The 16,533-nt window shown below is 59.6% G+C and overlaps 2 protein-coding genes across 5 annotated transcripts; one reads left to right on the top strand and one right to left on the bottom strand.

Annotated features, from left to right (window-relative positions):
* The first annotated feature begins 369 nt into the window (after positions 1 to 369).
* Positions 370 to 13,192, top strand: PCGF2 (polycomb group ring finger 2). Of its 3 annotated transcripts, XM_078065655.1 has the most exons (11): positions 370 to 550; positions 1,331 to 1,443; positions 7,786 to 7,937; positions 8,498 to 8,594; positions 8,894 to 8,949; positions 9,032 to 9,082; positions 9,308 to 9,416; positions 9,593 to 9,647; positions 9,740 to 9,835; positions 10,858 to 10,938; positions 11,487 to 13,192. In XM_078065655.1, exons 3-11 carry the CDS (start codon positions 7,826 to 7,828, stop codon positions 11,862 to 11,864), a joined length of 1,035 nt encoding a protein of 344 aa, XP_077921781.1. In that variant the 5' UTR covers positions 370 to 550; positions 1,331 to 1,443; positions 7,786 to 7,825; the 3' UTR covers positions 11,865 to 13,192. The 3 variants fall into 3 exon arrangements, with proteins under 3 accessions (XP_077921781.1, XP_035947529.1, XP_035947527.2); XM_036091636.2 differs by lacking the exon at positions 370 to 550 and having other exon boundaries at positions 1,330 to 1,443; XM_036091634.2 differs by lacking the exons at positions 370 to 550; positions 1,331 to 1,443 and adding an exon at positions 3,138 to 3,264.
* A 224-nt stretch (positions 13,193 to 13,416) lies between these two features.
* CISD3 (CDGSH iron sulfur domain 3) lies at positions 13,417 to 16,500 on the bottom strand. 2 transcript variants are annotated; one of them, XM_036091633.2, is made up of 4 exons: positions 16,355 to 16,484; positions 15,983 to 16,039; positions 15,316 to 15,435; positions 13,417 to 13,818 (listed from the first exon to the last, which is right to left on the bottom strand). In XM_036091633.2, exons 1-4 carry the CDS (start codon positions 16,394 to 16,396, stop codon positions 13,639 to 13,641), a joined length of 399 nt encoding a protein of 132 aa, XP_035947526.2. In that variant the 5' UTR covers positions 16,397 to 16,484; the 3' UTR covers positions 13,417 to 13,638. The 2 variants fall into 2 exon arrangements, with proteins under 2 accessions (XP_035947526.2, XP_077921780.1); XM_078065654.1 differs by lacking the exon at positions 13,417 to 13,818 and adding an exon at positions 13,825 to 14,945 and having other exon boundaries at positions 16,355 to 16,500.
* Positions 16,501 to 16,533: the final 33 nt, after the last annotated feature.

Genomic DNA, 16,533 nt, shown 5'->3' with positions numbered 1-16,533 from the left:
AGTGCGCTTAATGGCCCGTCTGGCCAGATAATCGAGCTCTCTGGAGGGACAAACCCAGTGACCATCTCTAATAAATCTTGAATAACGAATAAGCGAATCGACCGTCCTAATGAGGCAGGGCCCGGGTCGTCGCCGTAACGTAGTATCGATTGGCTTCCCCGGCGCCAGGCTCGGCCGCTCCTCCCCGCCTTTCCAAGCCTCCCTCCTCGTTTTCCCCTCCCGGCGGGAGCCACTGGGGACGGGAGCCCGAGCGCTGGGAGGAGCCGGGAGCGACGGTCGGAGGCGGACTGGCACCAGCCGCCTTTGCGCTCGCCGGGCTCCTCCCGCCGCCGGGGCGAGGGAGGCGCACCAACCGCGCAGAGCTCCAAGCGCGATCGGCGGCCGGGAGAAAAATGCGGGAAGCAGCTCAAGGCAGGAGAAAAAGCGCGGGCCCACTTTCGAGCCCCGGCGCCTGGTTTTCTAGTCCAGTCGGGCCTCTCGTATTCGACCGGGTTATTGTGTCCCAGACCCGGAGCCTGAGTCCGCGTCTTCAGCCTGTCCCCCGGCCCAGGTTGCGTTCCATTCTTCTCCGCGCGAGCACGCGGGGGGCGCCAGCCTCCACCCCAGCAAACCGACCCCCGCCCTCAGGCTACCCCCAGGCCTCTCCTCCGAGGCGCCTCCACTGGATCCCGGGGGTCTGCCTTTTAGAGCCGGTGATCGGGCCGCTGAGCGGGGCCAGGGGGGTGGGGAGGACACGCTCTCTCCCACGATTGCAGTTATTGATTTTAAGGGAGTGTCGCTTAGAGTGAATGAAAATACCCTGGACGCGTGGCCGGAGGCGTCGCGTCCCCGACCCGAGCCCATCGCCCTTCGGCCCAGGCCGTGGCGGGTAGGGCTGCAGAACGAACCACATTTCAGCCCAGTCCTCATTTCACCATTTTCCAGGCGCCCCAGCTTATTGGCGGGGATCGCAGGGTCAGGGGGTGGGGGCGCACACACATTTTTTGTGGGGGGAGGGTTAATTAAGGAGGTTAACAGAGAAGAAGATACATCTTCCAGGGCCAGGGGCTGTTTGGGAAGAGTGAGATCGTGTCCCAGTTTAGGGGGCCCGGCACCCAGTGTGGGGGCAGCCGCGTTAGCCTCTCCCCCTCCTCCTCTTCCCCTCTCCGCAAACACCCTGAAGGAATGAGGTCACGTGGGTGAGTAGTGGGCGGGACCTACTCTTGTCTGGAGGAAAAAAGCCATTTTGTACCCCCCCAGCCCCGGTCCCTCCCCTCCCCCCTCCGTCCCCTCCCCTCCCCTCTCTCCCTCCCACCCCAAGCCGCTTTCACAAACTCCTTTCTTACCGTAGGTTTCTCCCCTCCCGCCGCCGGAGCGAGCGACACGGCTGCGGCCCCCCTCCCCTCCCTTCCCTCCCTCCCTCCCATCCCCCCCTCCCCGAGACCCACCGGACCCCGAACCCAGGTAAGTGGAGGCAGACTCCCGGTCCTTTCCTTCTCCTACCACGCAACCAGAATGGGGATGGGGGGCCGGTCCATCCCTCTCTACACACCCCTGTGGGAGGGGGAGACTCGGAGCCGGGCCTGCTTCTTGCGTCCCCGCCCCACCCCGCCAGCCCCTATCCTAGCTCGCCCCGTCCGCCTTTCTTTCTCTTTTCTCTCCCCTTTTCCCTTTCCTCCCTTCCAAGATGGCCGAAATGGATTCCCCCTTTTAGCGATTTGGCGTCTCCCTCGACCACCACCTCTTTGTGCCGCAGCCCCCTCGCAGACCTGCTCCCGAGGTAGCGAGGGGGAGGGTCCGAGGCAGCCACAGGGCCTGTGGGCTACGCGCCGGGCCGGATCTCTAACCCCTTCGCCCGCCCCACGAGCCAGAGCGGCCCCTGGCCCTGCCCCACTACCCCCTTCGGTTTGGGGAGGGGTCGCTCTCTGCTTCTGCCGTGGGCACTGGGGCGTCGTGGACGCGCAAGGACTTGAGGCCGGGAGCCAGGCGACATGCCTTTCTGATTGCTGCGGGGCCGGGGGAGGGCGCTCCTCCTTGCCCGGGTCCCCGGCCTCCCGGGCACCTCCCCCCCAGCGGGTCCTTCCCACCCCACCCCCCCGCCCCAGGACCGGGCGCCCCGCCCCCTCCCCGAACCACCTCGGCAGAGCCTCTTTCTCTGGAACACCCCCTCCTTGGGCCCCGCCGAAAGTTTGACTCTAGGGAAGGTAGGAGCGGCCACCGGGTAACTGGGGTCCCTGATCCTCTGACCCAGGCTCCGGGGGAAGCCCGGGAGGGGGGAGTAGAATGGAGATGGGGGGGGGGAGTTATCGCGATATTTCCCATCGCCAGCGGAGGCAGGAGGGGTCTGACCGAACGGCCCCCTCTTCTCCTGGAGAGCCGGGCCGCCCCCTCCCAGCCCAGGCCCTCCTGCCTCTAGCTCTGAGGGGGTGGGACCTGTCGGCCAGCAGACACCACTGCCCCTCCAGTCTCCACGGTGGGCCCAGGCATGCCTCTCCCCCTCCCCCACTGCCCCCATCTGCCCAGAATTGCTCCGGATGGCTTGAGGTGGGGAAGGAAGAGGCCTGGGGGTGGGGAATTTGCCTGTAAATATTGTGGAAGTGTTATTCCGCGCTTCTCCCTGGTCTTTGTCTCTTAGAGTAACCCCTTCTTCGCATACATATATATGCCTCAGTCTCTCCCGGACTCCCTGTGGCTTGAGGGGGAAGGGGGGGGTTGGTCTCCGGGTTGTCTCCCGCTCTGTTCTCATGCCTCCTTCTCTGGGCCTCTTGCAGTTTGTATCTGTTCCTGAAACTCTAATTTCTCTTCCTCCCGTCTCCACTCTGTTCCAAGGTGTTAGTACTTGGAGAAGGAGCATAAAGCCAGTTCTGTTGCAGCTTTTGGGTAGGGAGGTTTTCCCAGGGGTTCCCTGGTTTGGAGTTGGGGGTTGAGGTCTTAGAGCTGTCTCTGGAAGGAGGCCGGGAAACAGACCCAGGGTGAGACCTTGGACGCAGGATCGGGACCCTGTGTAGCTTGAGTGGAGTTCAAGTTGAAGTCTTTGGGGGTGGGCAGGAAGGGGGGGTGCTCTCTGCTGCCCCTGGCCTTGCGGGAGAGATGTTGGTTGATGGAGCTGTTGCCATGGGAATGGAGAGAGCCTGAGCAGGAAGAGGCTACATCTTTGTGCAGGTCAGATGCCCACCCTGCTCCTCCAGCCTCTGGCCCCCAGAGTGGAGTTGGGAGCTGCACTGCTTTTGTTGCTGGAAGACTTATGTTACAATTTACCCTGGGTGGACCAGGGATGCACAAAAGGTTAGTGTGTATTTGCAGCTCTGGTTTCAGGCGGGCACGTCAGACTGTGTACTTCTGGGGTGGGTGGGGGTGGCTTGTGCATCTGGCAAGTGTGGGCCTGGCTCTGGTCTGGCGGTAAGTGTGATGGGGTGTGTCTGGCCTGGTACGTATACGTGTGTGTGTCTGGCCAAGTGTCTGTCTGGCCTTGGGTGTTGTGTGAGAGAGATGGAGGGGGTGTGTCTGGCTTTGTGTGCATCTGTGTGTATTCGGCAGTGTGTAGCTCTGTGTGTATATTTTGGGTTTTTGTCTTTGTTTGGTCTTAGGAAGCTGAGAGGGGGAAAGGCAGGGGACATTAAGCCCAGTTTCAGGAGACTAGAGGATGTTCCGATGCTGCTGGAGGGAGGGGCAGGTCCCAGGGTCAAGGATCAGGGAACACAGAGAGGTTGACGTTGTCCCCAGGCAGACCCCTATACTCCCCCTCCACACGCAAATACACAGAGCTCGTGCAGTTGGACCCACACAGCTAGGAGAGGAATGGACCTAGTATATTCCACGGAGCCTCAGTTTTCCTACCTGTTCCATGGAAGTGGGGTGAGGGGATTAGTTTCTGCCCTTCTATCTACTTAAAAGTGAGAATGTGTTCTGAAGGTCATGTTTGGGCCAGACTCTGACCCCTCCCAGAAGGCTCACTGAATGGTCTTTTAGGGAGCCTGGAGTCCTACCTTCTACCTGCCTGGATGGAGTTGGGCCAGGCTTATTGATTTCTTAAATGAGTGGGGAGCCTGGCCTGGGTGCCAGTGTGTAAAGAGCACTGGAATGGGAGTCAGGCAGTTTCTATTCTAGGACTGCCACTTTGTTACTGGGTGACCTTAGGTGAATTTCTTCATCTGGAGAATGAAAGGGTTGGACAAGATCCTTTCTTTTTTTTTTTTTTTTTAAAGATTTTATTTATTTGAGTGAGAGACAGCACAAGCAGGGGAAGGGACAGAGGGAGAGGGACAAGCAGACACCCTGCTGAGCAGGGAGCTCCCTGCAGGGCTTGAGCCCAGGACCTTGAGATCATGACCTGAGCTGAAGTCAGATGCTTAAGTCGTGAAGTCAGCTGAGCCACCCAAGTACCTACCTACCTTCCTCCCTTTCTTTCTTTCTCTTTTTCTTTCTTTCTTTCTTTTTCTTTCTTTCTTCCTTCCTTCCTTCCTTCCTTCCTTCCTTCCTTCCTTCCTTCTTTTTTAAGATTTATGTATTCATTATTTTAGAGCGAGAGAGAGCAGGGGTGGGTGTAGGGGGAGGAGCAGAGGGAAAGGAAGAGAGACTCTCAAGCAGACTCCAAGCTGAGCATGGAGCCTAACGTGGGGCTCCATCTCACCACCCCAAGATCATGACCTGAGCTGAAATCAGGATTTGGACGCTCAACCCACTGAGCCACCCAGGAGCCCCTGGACAAGGGGCTTTCTAAGATCCCTTCTACTTCTGCAATTCTAGGTGTCCGGATGTGACCTTGAGTGACTTTTCCCAAGGCCTGGTGATTTTCTAGTGGGGGAGTGGGGCTGATTTCATGTGGAGGAAAGGCAGAGCAGAGAACGCTGTCTGGGGGCATCTGAAGGAGCAGGGGTCTCTGGGGTATCAGAGACAGGCTATTTCGGCAGAGGAAAATGAAAAACAAAACAAACAAAACAAAACCTGACAGTGGGAGAGGCTTAAATTGCAGGTAGCGTCCAAAAAAGACCGGCTAGAACAGAGAGATGGGGGGTGGTCTCTAATTAGTAGGGGCTTTGAGGAAGGGCAAAGACAAGTGCCAGGCTTGAAAGGCCAGGAGGAGCTGGGATTGGGTGCTGGGTGCTGACCCAAGGTCCTTTGCTGCCACTGTAGGCCAGACCTGGATCCCCAGGGGCCAGGAACATGGGCTGCCCAGTGATCATGCTCTTGCAAAGACAGTGGTTTGGGGACAAAAGGTGTTAAAGGACTTGGCTGCAGTTGGGGGGGGAGGGGGACAGTGCTCAGGTCCCTGTGGTGATATCCTTGGGAGTGACCTGGTAAAGCCCCAGGGCTCCACAGAAGCCGCTTCCAAATGGCCCAGGGCCTCTTCACGGATTTTTGTCTCTCTCTCTTCCTCGGGCTGTTTCCCATCTCCCAACCTCTTCCCTAGAGTGATGACAGCTGGAGGTCCAGCCACCAGCACCCCTCTCCCCTCTCCCCTCTCCTTCCCACAACACACCGGCCAGTTGCAGCTGGGGAGGAATTGGGTGTCAGGTGTAGGGCCCTGAGGCCTGGGGTGGGGGGGTGGGGGGGGTGCGAGGTGGGGGAACCGAGCTCCTGTTTACAGTTGTTCTTGGCACCTGCTGGTAGGGCCCTGCAGGTAACCATGGCAATCAGGTGAGGAGCCAATCAGTACTTCTCCCCGCCCCCAGCCCCAGAGGTAGCAGTGTGAGGCCCCTGGGGATGAGGTGGGGGGAGAGGGAGTGCTGCAAGGGGGCCTGTTCTTACACCAGAGAAGGAGGAATATTTCATTCACTAAGCACCACAGCTCCTTCCTTGACCCCTGCATCTAGAAGGGATAATCTGTGTCTGAGTTCTCACACATGCTAAGGGAAGTGAAAGGGTAAAGGTCATGGCCACTTGCCTGGGAACTCCTGTGTGTGTGGGGGCCACAGTCAGGAACTGGATGGGAGTTCTTAAGAGAAAGTATCTTGTTTCGAAAACACAGCCAGTGTGTGAATGAGGTGACTTAGGCAGGGGAAGCACGTGTGTGTGTATGTGTGTGTGTGTGTGTGTGTACCCATGTGTGTGCATGTGAGCGGGAGAGACGGCGGTGTGAGATGCGCTGGTGGCAGCCCGGACACCCAGCATCACCCAGAATGTGCCGTTTCTGGCCGTGCATGCACACACAGATTCAGCTGGACCCGAACATGGGGTACCAGACGTCACGTCCACATCCCGTGGATATTACACACACTCAGCGAGACAACCACTTGGAGTTTGCTCTCTCCTCTGGATGGTTGTAATAATATTTGGGCATCTTGCCAGGGAGAGGGTTACCATGGAAATGAGCAAACAGTGGAGTAGCCGGGATTGTGAAGGGGGAGCCCTTGCAGGGAGGGCTGGGGGCCGCCCCCTGTGGGACAGGCACCCCTCTCCTTCCTTAGGCCAGGCCTGCGCTTCCCGGCCGCGGCGTCTCGCTGCCTCTCTGGGCTCACTTGTTTCCCTCTGTCTGCCCTGCAGACTTGGTGTCTCTCCCACATGTGGCCTTTGTGTCTCTCCATCTCTTTCGGTCTCTGGCCAGCCTCTGTTGGCTGTTTGGGTCCTGGCCAAACTCATCCTGGGGTCTCTATAGAAACTGTTGATCCTGGCTGTGAATTTCTGGTCCTAGAAAACCCGATGTGGTGGCTTTAGAAATCTTTCTGGAAAGGAGAGAAGGGTGTGTGTTGTGAAGGAGTCCTTGGGGCTTGGCCACCCTCCCGAGCCCCACCCCTTGGGCTTTTCCTCTGGGAAAGAGTTGGGGGGGGGCTTCCTTTCTAGGTGCAGGTTTGATTTCTATACCAAGAAGTTAAGCACATCAGCCAACCCAGAGCTGGGCCTTGACTGACCTCCCCAGACCCTGCCAAGGCCTGGCTGGGTGCTCGGGGCTGCTGCAGAGAGAACTTTCTGCCCAGCCTTGGCAGGCATCTCTGAGAGCTTGGGGTCTGTCACTGGACAGCCTGTGGACAGGTCGCAGCCCATGGAGACGGTGCCCACGTGGGGCAATCCCTGTGTGTGCGTGGGATAGGGGTCCTGGAATGTGTGTGGGATCCAGGGGACGTGTGCGGGGGGCTGTCCGGCCAGGAAAGGTGGCTAAGTCTTTTTTGCCCAGGCTCTTGGCCGTGACCTGCCGGGGCCGGGGTCCGACTGGGGCTGCGTGTTCCCCGCTGTGGGCATCGAAGAACCATCCTTAGTATTTCCTGCCTGAGCACCAGGCCTAGCACCTGCATGGATTTCCGGGAAGCTGCTCCGGGGCCAGGCTGGATGCAGAGCTAGGACAGGCGATGGGGTGCTTCCTCTAAACTAAGGGCAGCCTATGCCCACGGTGTTTCCAGGGCTGCCTTCCTGGGAGAAGAGTGATGGGATGGAAGGAGGGTCGGATGGAGTAGAAACACCGAGGCGGGGGCTTGCACCTGGGTAGAGGGGGATCGACGTCCCTCAACTCCTAGCACTCATTTGAGAGAATGTGGATGGGGATCAGGGAAGTTTTTAAAAACTCTGTTCTCTCCCATTTTCCTGCCTCCCTATATCTTCTGGAGAGTTGGTCTAACCTCAGTCTTTGCTCCTGCTCTTGAGATGGAGCCTGACCTTGTCAGTCAAGGTCACATGAATCTCCAGAGCCCCCCACGCCCAGTGAACACTCAGAGGGGCCCGACAGAGGCGGCCCCGTGTGTGTCGCCAGTCCGGCCTCAGAGGCAGAGAGAGCAAGGGCCTCGGGCTCGGGGACAAGATAACCGGGTGGTGTGGCGGGGACTGTGGGAGGGGCCGTCGGATCTCTGGGTTTCTGATTCCACTTTCCTTTCTCAGGGTGACGCTCCCCAGGCCCCCTACCCCCCACCCCGGCATCATGCATCGGACCACACGGATCAAAATCACGGAGCTGAATCCTCACCTTATGTGTGCCCTCTGCGGAGGGTACTTCATCGACGCTACCACCATCGTGGAGTGCCTGCATTCCTGTGAGCTGGCTGGAGGGGCTGCTTCTCGGGGTGGGCAGTCTCTGCCCAGGTTGGAGGGGTACTGCTGCGGGGAGGGCTTGTTTCCATGTGTCTGGTGGTGGTCCCTGGTCGCAGAAAGACTGTCTGGGTGGGGAGACTCGAGGGGGCAGCCCAGAGTTTCACCTGAATGCTCAGGTGTCTCCCAGGGTCCCTGGCCGCCCCGGAAGACACAGGTGCCCCTGGCATGCACTCCGGGCTTGGCGGCAAGGGGGTTGGGGACACTGGGAGGCGTCCGGCAGGCTGGCTGCTGGGCTGCGCTCCCTCAGACTTGGGGCTCACTTTCTGCCGGGTGCACGGCGCTGGTCCGACCCAGACACGCACACACGCCCTCGGGGACGGATCAGGGGCGATTGCCATCTGTGGAAAGCAGGACCACGTTGAGCCTCTGAAGGGGCTGAGCTGTGGGGACAAGGTGGAGAGGAGGGGCAACCTGGATGTGAGCAGAGGCCGTGGGGGCGTGCTGGTCCTGGATTATGAAGGGGGCTCTGACTCTGCTTTCTTTCTCCACCCTCCCCCACAAGTCTGCAAAACCTGCATCGTGCGCTACCTGGAGACCAACAAGTACTGCCCCATGTGTGACGTGCAGGTCCATAAAACCAGGCCGCTGCTGAGCATCAGGTGGGCCTGGCGCTGTCCGTCCTGCCATGCCGGTCCTCTGTCCCTCAGCCCTCCTTGCTTCCCATCGCCGCGGGGGCAGTTTGGGGAGAGGCACAGGGTGTCAGCCCAGGGCCCTTCCTCTCCATCTGTCTTGTATCCAGCTTGTCCAGGCTGAGAAATACCAGAGGGGTAAAGACCACGCCTATAGGGACCCTGACGCCTGGGCCCTGGATCAAGGAAGGGAGGTGGGAATGGGGGTTCCTGGCCGGGGAGATCAGGGTGAGGTGGTCATGGATAGGACTCTTTATGTTTTTTTCCAGGTCTGACAAAACTCTCCAAGACATCGTCTATAAATTGGTCCCTGGGCTTTTTAAAGGTACCCACACACCCTTCATCCTGACCCCCGCCCCCCACTGCCCTGCCTGGCGCTCCATCCTCACCCTGCCTCCCTCTTCCAGATGAGATGAAACGACGGCGGGATTTCTATGCAGCGTACCCCCTGACTGAAGGTGAGTGTGTTTACGTGTCTGTCCGCGCGAGCGCTCGCAGTGGTGCCCCGGGCACGCGGGCTGGACGCACCGGGCTATCCGTCTTGCACATGACATACCAGCTCGCCGCTGCCCCGGCCCACAGGATGGCTGGGCTCACCCCGCTGAGCTCCGAGATCCCGGGGTCCTTGGCGGGCCTCCTTCCCCCGTCCTGGGCCAACCCCTCAGAGCCCTCTCCTTCCGCAGTCCCCAACGGCTCCAATGAGGACCGCGGCGAGGTCCTGGAGCAGGAGAAGGGGGCTCTGAGCGACAACGAGATCGTCAGCCTCTCCATCGAGTTCTACGAAGGTGTCAGGCAAGTCTGACCCACACTGGTCTTTTGGGGTCCTAGGTTGGGTCGCCCCTTTTTCCCACCCTGGCTCCCTTCCCCTAGGAAGAGAAGGTACCTCCGGGAGGGTCTTCTGGATGTGTGCATTAGGGGATCCCCCCTGTTCCAGGGTCTCCCTAGCTTCGTTCTTTGTCCTCCCCCAGGGACCGGGAGGAAAAGAAGGGTCCTCTGGAGAATGGGGATGGGGACAAGGAGAAGGTGAGTGCTGGGAACCTGCTTAGGAGTGGGATGTGGGCTGGGAAAGAGTGCCTGGGATGGACCCCAGCCCTTGGGTGCCTCTCCCCCGGCAGACAGGGGTGCGATTCCTGCAATGCCCAGCGGCCATGACCGTCATGCATCTCGCCAAGTTTCTTCGCAACAAGATGGATGTGCCCAGCAAGTACAAGGCGAGTCCCCGGGCCCTTTCAGAAACTAAGTGTCTTTGTGTGGCTGTCTGACAATCTGTGCGTCCCAGCCATTGCTCTGAGCTGGCTCGGTGTCCTCGAGGGCCTGCATGGTTGTGTGATTGAGCTCAAGTAGGAGAATAGTTGAAACCAAGGTCAGGGCGGGGCAGTCTTCATCCATTGAAACCAGTGTGCAGAGGTGTATGGGACCAAGATGGAGGGTGTGTGTGTGTGCGCGTGTGCACACGCTCATGCTTACACGCTCAGAACTGTGGCAGAGGCATGTGTGCAAAAATACTGGGTCTTATCTGGGGCCAGCTGGCTGAAGGAAGTCCAGTCTGAAATTCCAGCGGCGCTCTCGGACATTGCTTCTCAAATTTGAATGTGTCGGTGATTCTCTGAAGATCTTGTTAAAGCGCAGATTCTGATCAGTAGGTTCTGCTGTTCTAGCAAGCTCCCAGGTGCTGGCAATGCTGCTAGTCTGTGAACCACACTTTGGGTATCAAGGCTCTAGGACAGTAGATCCCGAACTTTGCTGCAGATCAGAATCACGCAGGGAGCTTTAAAACCCGATTTACGTCCTACCGATTAAATCAGAATCTCTAGTGAGATCCAAGCATTGGTATTTCTTTTAAAGCTCCCTGGGTCGTTCCACTGCAGCCTGGGTGAGAGTCAGTGCTCTGCGAGATCTTTCCCACCTGGGCTTTTTCTTTGCCCCCTGGAGGACCTGCAAGAGATATAAGGGGACCCAGACAGCTGTGTGGATGGCTGCGGGCAGGGGTTGTTAATGATCTGGGTGCTTTCTCTGGATCCTTTCCCGTCTGGTGGTCAGGAGTTCTGTTGGGACAGGTCTGGGAGGGAAGTCAAACCCACCATGAAACCCCAGAGAAATAAGGGAACACCTGCTAGTCCCTCCTCCCCAGTGTCCCACCGCCCACCCCTAGCTTAGAGCCTCATTGCCAAATGGCTAGAGCCTTGAACCTGACCAGGGTCATGGTGTCCTCCGTCTCCGTCTCCTCCTCCAGGTGGAGGTTCTCTACGAGGATGAACCGCTGAAGGAATACTACACCCTCATGGATATCGCCTACATCTATCCGTGGCGGCGGGTGAGCTGAGCAGGGCGGAGCCGGGTGAGGACAGGGCTGGGAGGGGAGCCGTGCAGGGTCTGGCGTCGGTCTGTGGCCACAGTGACCACACAGTGACCGGTAATCCCCGTTCGCGCCTTGTCCCATGAGCTGGGCGTGTCCAGGGTGGCCTGCCACATGAGGCCAGCCTCTGGGCCATCTTTCGATGATGACCTGCCACACTCTGAAGTAGAAGAGGATTCTTTGGCAGATGACGTGCCCTGATTTGGGTCAGAGAGGAGGGCTGGGTGGCTGTTGGGGAGCAAATGTTGCTCCCTGCTTTTCAGCCTCCCTGTCTCCTCTGCAGCCTCTGGCCTTGCACGTTCTTTCTGCCTCTCCGGGTCTCTGTGTGCCCCTGTATCTCTGGCCTTGCTCGGTCAGTCTTGCTTTGCCTGTCCCCTTCTCTCCAAGGCCTGGAGCCCTTTCTTCCTGTTTGGGCACGTGGGGTGAGGGTTGGGTAGCTGCCTGGTTAGCCTCTTTCTCCTGACATCCTCCCCTTCCCTGCCTCTCTCTGCTCCCTCTCCCGGCAGAATGGCCCTCTCCCCCTCAAGTATCGGGTCCAGCCGGCCTGCAAGCGGCTCACCTTGCCTACAGCGCCCACCCCCTCGGAGGGCACCAACACCAGCGGGGCGTCTGAGTGTGAGTCAGTCAGCGACAAGGCTCCCAGCCCTGCCACCCTGCCGGCCACCTCCTCCTCCCTGCCCAGCCCAGCCACCCCCTGCCATGGCTCTCCCAGCTCCCACGGGCCCCCGGCCACCCACCCTACCTCCCCCACTCCCCCTGCGACAGCCGGTGGGACCACCACAGCTGCCAACGGGGGTACCTCGAACTGCCTGCAGACACCATCTTCCACCAGCAGGGGGCGCAAGATGACTGTCAACGGAGCTCCTGTGCCCCCCTTAACTTGAGGAAAGGGACCCTCTCCCTCCTTTTCCAGCCATGCCTCTCCACCCCTCCACTTTTTCTGGGCCCCTTTTCCACCTCTTCTACTTTCCCCAGCTCCTCCCGCCTTAGGGGTGGGGGGCGGGTTTTATAAATAAATCTATATATATATGTACATAGGAAAAACCAAATATACATACTTATTTTCTATGGACCAACCAGATTAATTTAAATGCCACAGGAAACAAACTTTATGTGTGTGTGTATGTGTGGGGGGTGGAGTGTTCATTTTTAGGAGGTCTTGTGTAATTTGCCCTGCTCTCATTTTGGGGGTGCCTGGAGGTGGACTGGAGGGGCCACCTGAGGCTCAGTAAAGCTCCGCTCCATCCTCCTTCCGTTTCCCAAGGCAGATGGGGTGTTCCAGGAGCCCTACCAGCCCCCAAAGCTTTAGGCACAACTCCAGCCGGCTGTGTATGGGGTCTGCCCTCTCTGCCCCCATCTCGGCTGCTGTCCTGCCCCTGCCAGTGCCCCCCGCCCCCATTGTTGAATGTCCAGAGAATCGCTAAGACAGTGCCTTTTACAAATGCAGTTTATCCCCTGGTTTCTGAGGATTGAGTGGGTGGTAAAGATGCATCTCCCTTACCTCCTCCTCTTGCAGTGGAAACTTTGTGCAAAGAATAGATAGTTCTGCCCCCCCCTACCCCCCCCCCACCCCCGTGTGTGTGGCCTTTGCATCATTTATCTTGTGGAAGAAAAGATTCAGGCCACGGGAGGCCTCAGCCCTTGAAATTCCACTGTGGCTTTAGCAGGGTGAACGCTTGGCCCGGTTCTGCCCCTGCCCCTGCCCCAACCCCGGAGCCCCGACAGGCAAGGCTGGTTTTGGCGAAGTCCCACCTGGGAGCCCGGAGTGCAGTGGAAAGGTGGAGTGGGGTTCATCTCAGACAAGCACAGATCCCAGATTGTGCCAAAGGCCAACAGTCCTCCAGGCCCCTCCCCACCCCCAGCTGAGGCTGAGTCAGGACAGAGCCGCAGAGGCATCGAAAAGCACAAGAAGGTGGAGACCTTTAAGCTCTGACCTTGGCTCCATCCCGAGAGGTCAGTGGATGGCCCCCCGAAGGGCGGACCCCAGCAGATCCCTGCCCACCTGTTTTTCCTCCAATGTACATAGATCAGATCGGGGAGGAGGTGAGGAGGCAAGATTCCCTTGCAACCTAGGTGTTTGGGGTCGGGAGCCCCCCCATCGGGTTTGTCTGTGTTTGCACCTCGTCCTGTGTCCGAGGTGCCGTGACTGTACCCTCCTCCTGCCCTGGGACATTTGTATCTCCTGGCTTTGTAATAAATGCTGCATACTCTCCGGAAGCTGTAGTTCTTTAGGGGACAGGGAACGGGTGGGTGAGGCCTTTGGCCGCCTCCTCCTCATGTCTCTCGTCTCTGGGCTTGGCCTGCCTTGCGAGGCCCCATATGGAATGAATGTGAACTGCCCCCTCCCTGCGGCCAGTCAGATGCCCCATCCCAGGTTAGGACCGCGAGCGGGGGTAGGCCGTGTGCCCCCCACCAATGACCACAAGAGCACCGCACTGGGTGGGCACAGTGTTTAATACCACCTTCACCAGCAGGTGATGAGCCAGAGGTGTGTTCCCTGGCTGCCCGAGAGACCTCAGGTATTGGGAGCAAGCCCTTCACAAGCCAGCACTGAGGACTGGGGTCCCTGGGTGGTCCCTTCTTGGGCTCAGCACTCCGTTTCCTTCCCCACAAATGGGGTGCCTGCCAGAGGCCTGGGGCTAGGCGGCAGCCAGCCCCTCAGAGTGGGGAGCCCACTTCTGCCTTCTGCACCCGCTCACTCCGGTGGGTGCCATCACAGTACGGGGCCTTCTGGGTGGCCTTGCAGGTGCAGAGGGCCACTGTGCGGGTCTCCTGGGCCTTGAACTTGAGTGGGGACAGGCCAGTGCGTTGGAAGAAGTGGGAGCCGTCACAGAAGGGCTGGTGAGGGAAAGAGAGACGTTAGAGACCCAACCCCACGTGCTGGGGTGGGGCAGGTCTGGAAGGAAGGGCACGGGCACGCTGTGTCTAGGGCTCAGGCTCCTGAGTGAGACCACCGGGGTGTCCTCATTGACCTCTCTCATCCGAGGGGTGAGAGGAGAGCCGTGCCAAGGAAATGGAATAAATAGTGGTTCTTAGGCACTTGGCCCACTTAAGTAGGAGGCTTTACAATATTTGTCTCTGGGGGCCCCAGAAGACTGGGATACGGGGACAGATTTTTCAAGGTGAAGCGGGACTTTTGGTATCAGCAATGTTTACACTGATAGTTTTGTTTTGTTCTTTCTTAATGTCTCTGAGTCTCCACTAGCTCATAAATTCATTTCCTTCCACATTTTCTCAGGGTAAAAACTTCTCTGCGTGGGAGAGAACCTACATGCCTCACAATGCTTTGCGACTGGGGTATCCATTTTGTTTGGCTCCGGGGAAACAAGTGGGCATGTTACAGGGAGTGGATGTGGCAGGGAGGAAGGGTAAACCAGCTGTCTGGTGCAGGGGAACATTCCCCATCCTCCCTGGAAGCTGTTCCAGCAGAGACTGGGTCATGGAAACTGGCTTTGACTTGCTGACCCTTGAGGTCAGGGTAGGGTGGGAGAAGAGATGAGAGAAGTCCGCCAATAAAACCCAGTAACCTGCCCCAGAGGGCAGAAGGCAGCAAGGCAGAGGGCCAGCCTGCGCTAGGCCACAGGGCGGAGGGTACTCCTCTCGTGCTGCCGCGCCCTCGGGCCGGACTGCGCCCAGCCAAGTCCACAGCCAAGTCCGGGGCAAAGCAGGACTTGGGACCTGGGCTGTCACACGGCTTCGAGGCACACAGTTCAGAGCCCAGCTCAGGAAGGAAAGGGGCCCAGGAGGCTGGGCATATGGGTCAGGTTCCGGCTGGAAGGAAGGCTCCTGGGGCGGAAGGGAGAGGGAGGTGAGAGCAGGTAGCAGCAGGGAACCAGGGAACCACCCTCAGCCGAGAGAGGGAGGGGCTGCAGGAGACAGTGGAGAGGGGCTCTTGGGAGCAGGAGCGCCCGCGGTCGTCCCAGTGTTGGGGTCCAAGGCCTGGGAACCTCTGGCTCAGGTGCTTCCTGGAAGGAGGGAGAGAAGAGGGGAGAGAGACAACCCGGCGCCTCGGTGCTTAGAGCAGGGAGTCCAGGCCGAGGCTCCAAGGAGGGCGCACCGGAAGCGGGGGACACGGCCCTGGGCTCCAGCGGCCTGGCCATGAGACTGAGCTTCGGTCTCCCTGGCCTCATCTCAAAGGGTGGATACAGGGAACAGGGAGCTCAGGGCTGTGGGTGGCACTGGCCTGAGAGCGTTCCTTCACCCCCAACCTCCCTTTGTTGTCCTTCAGGTATGTGTGGGAAAAGAGGAGGGTCTCGGGCAGGAGCTCCCAGGAGAGACCTACTGTCCCAACCAGGGGTGTCCTGTGTTAATGAGACGTGGGTAGGGGGCTCTCACCTGCTTCTTGCTGCGGCCACACACACACCATCTGTAGGTTTTCCCAGCTACCAACTCCACCTTGATGGGCGTTTTCAGGGCCACCACGGACTTGGCTGGGGTTTTAGGGAACCATCGGATCTGTGGCATGGGGAGACGAAGGGCTTGGGGTCAGCCCATGCCCTGGAAGCACTTTGCTGCCTATGGCCTTGTCCAGGTTCCCAGTGGCCCTGGCCTAGGGCAATGTTCCTCTGCAGGAGGCAGGATGCCACCCCACAAGGACATTCCCCAGGACACCATAAGGACCCTGAGCTTCAGACAGGGAAGAGATTTCAAGCCCACGCAGGCACTCCGGTTTCTGCGCCCAGCGGCCTCCCTTTCAAACTCCCACCTGGGGGCCAGGAAGGGGAGGGCCAGGATCCTGCCAGCCTAAGTGGGGTCACCTGCCCCTGGCGCTGTGTTTATCAGGCACTGCTCTTCCCAGCGGAGAAGCCTGGCTCCCTGCCCTGGGCCCTCTGGTCACCCCACCTCCCCCGAGCCATCATGAAGGGGACGACAGGCAGGGGCCTTCTGACACTGGAGTCTGGGAAGTAGGGCTGACCCCTTCTGGTTGGTTCTCTGGTTTCTACCTTTGGCGTCTCTGGGCCTGGGGGACTTGGGCGGAGGGAAAGGGAAATGGGGTACTCACCAACCAGGAGGAGATGTCCCGCCTCTGGTTCAGCTTCTGAAAGGTACGCAGGCAGGACTAGACGGTGGTTTGGAAGCAGGGTGGGGGGAGAAAAAGTCAGTGGAAAGCGTTGGATTTCCAGAGGGAAGTCATCTGGAAGGGACGAGACGCCAGGGATTCGGGGCGTAGGAGAAACAAGAGGGTAAGAAAAAGGGGTCACAAGACAGGAAGTGGAGGTGCTGGGGGCTGCTGGCTGCACCCGGCCGGCGCTCAGAGAGGGAGGGCTGCAAGGCACCAGGCGAAATGGGAGTTGGGGACGCTCAGCAGGGAGGCAGCGGGGACGGGGCGTGGGGGGGGGGCAGGCGGCCGGCGGCGCGGGGTCGGGGCGCTCACCCAGGCCGCAGGCCGCAGGGGCGCCCCCACGCCGCCGCCCATGCCGCCGCCCACGCCGGTCCCCGCCGCCGCGCTGCGCCGGCTCCGCCCCGCGCCCGGGTCACCTCTCGCCCCCGCCCAACCGGCCGGCCCAGCCCGCCGCGGCCCGGAAGACGCCGCGGGGCTCCGCGCGGGTGGGG

Source organism: Halichoerus grypus, chromosome 2 (assembly GCF_964656455.1).
Source record: "Halichoerus grypus chromosome 2, mHalGry1.hap1.1, whole genome shotgun sequence".
Lineage (NCBI taxonomy): Eukaryota > Metazoa > Chordata > Mammalia > Carnivora > Phocidae > Halichoerus > Halichoerus grypus.
Note: the sequence above shows the minus strand (reverse complement) of the source record. Positions and strands in the feature narration are given on the sequence as shown.

Excerpts from the sequence above, each read along its gene's own strand:
- PCGF2 (XM_036091634.2), top strand. The coding sequence starts at position 3,224 with ATGTTACAATTTACCCTGGGTGGACCAGGGATGCACAAAAG. Across the intron at positions 8,595-8,893 it reads AGGCCGCTGCTGAGCATCAG|GTCTGACAAAACTCTCCAAG; the intron begins GTGGGCCTGGCG and ends GTTTTTTTCCAG. Across the intron at positions 10,939-11,486 it reads ACATCTATCCGTGGCGGCGG|AATGGCCCTCTCCCCCTCAA; the intron begins GTGAGCTGAGCA and ends CTCTCCCGGCAG.
- CISD3 (XM_078065654.1), bottom strand. The coding sequence starts at position 16,396 with ATGGGCGGCGGCGTGGGGGCGCCCCTGCGGCCTGCGGCCTGG. Across the intron at positions 16,040-16,354 it reads CCCTGCGGCCTGCGGCCTGG|TCCTGCCTGCGTACCTTTCA; the intron begins GTGAGCGCCCCG and ends ACCACCGTCTAG. Across the intron at positions 14,946-15,315 it reads GTGGCCGCAGCAAGAAGCAG|GAAGCACCTGAGCCAGAGGT; the intron begins GTGAGAGCCCCC and ends CCCTCCTTCCAG.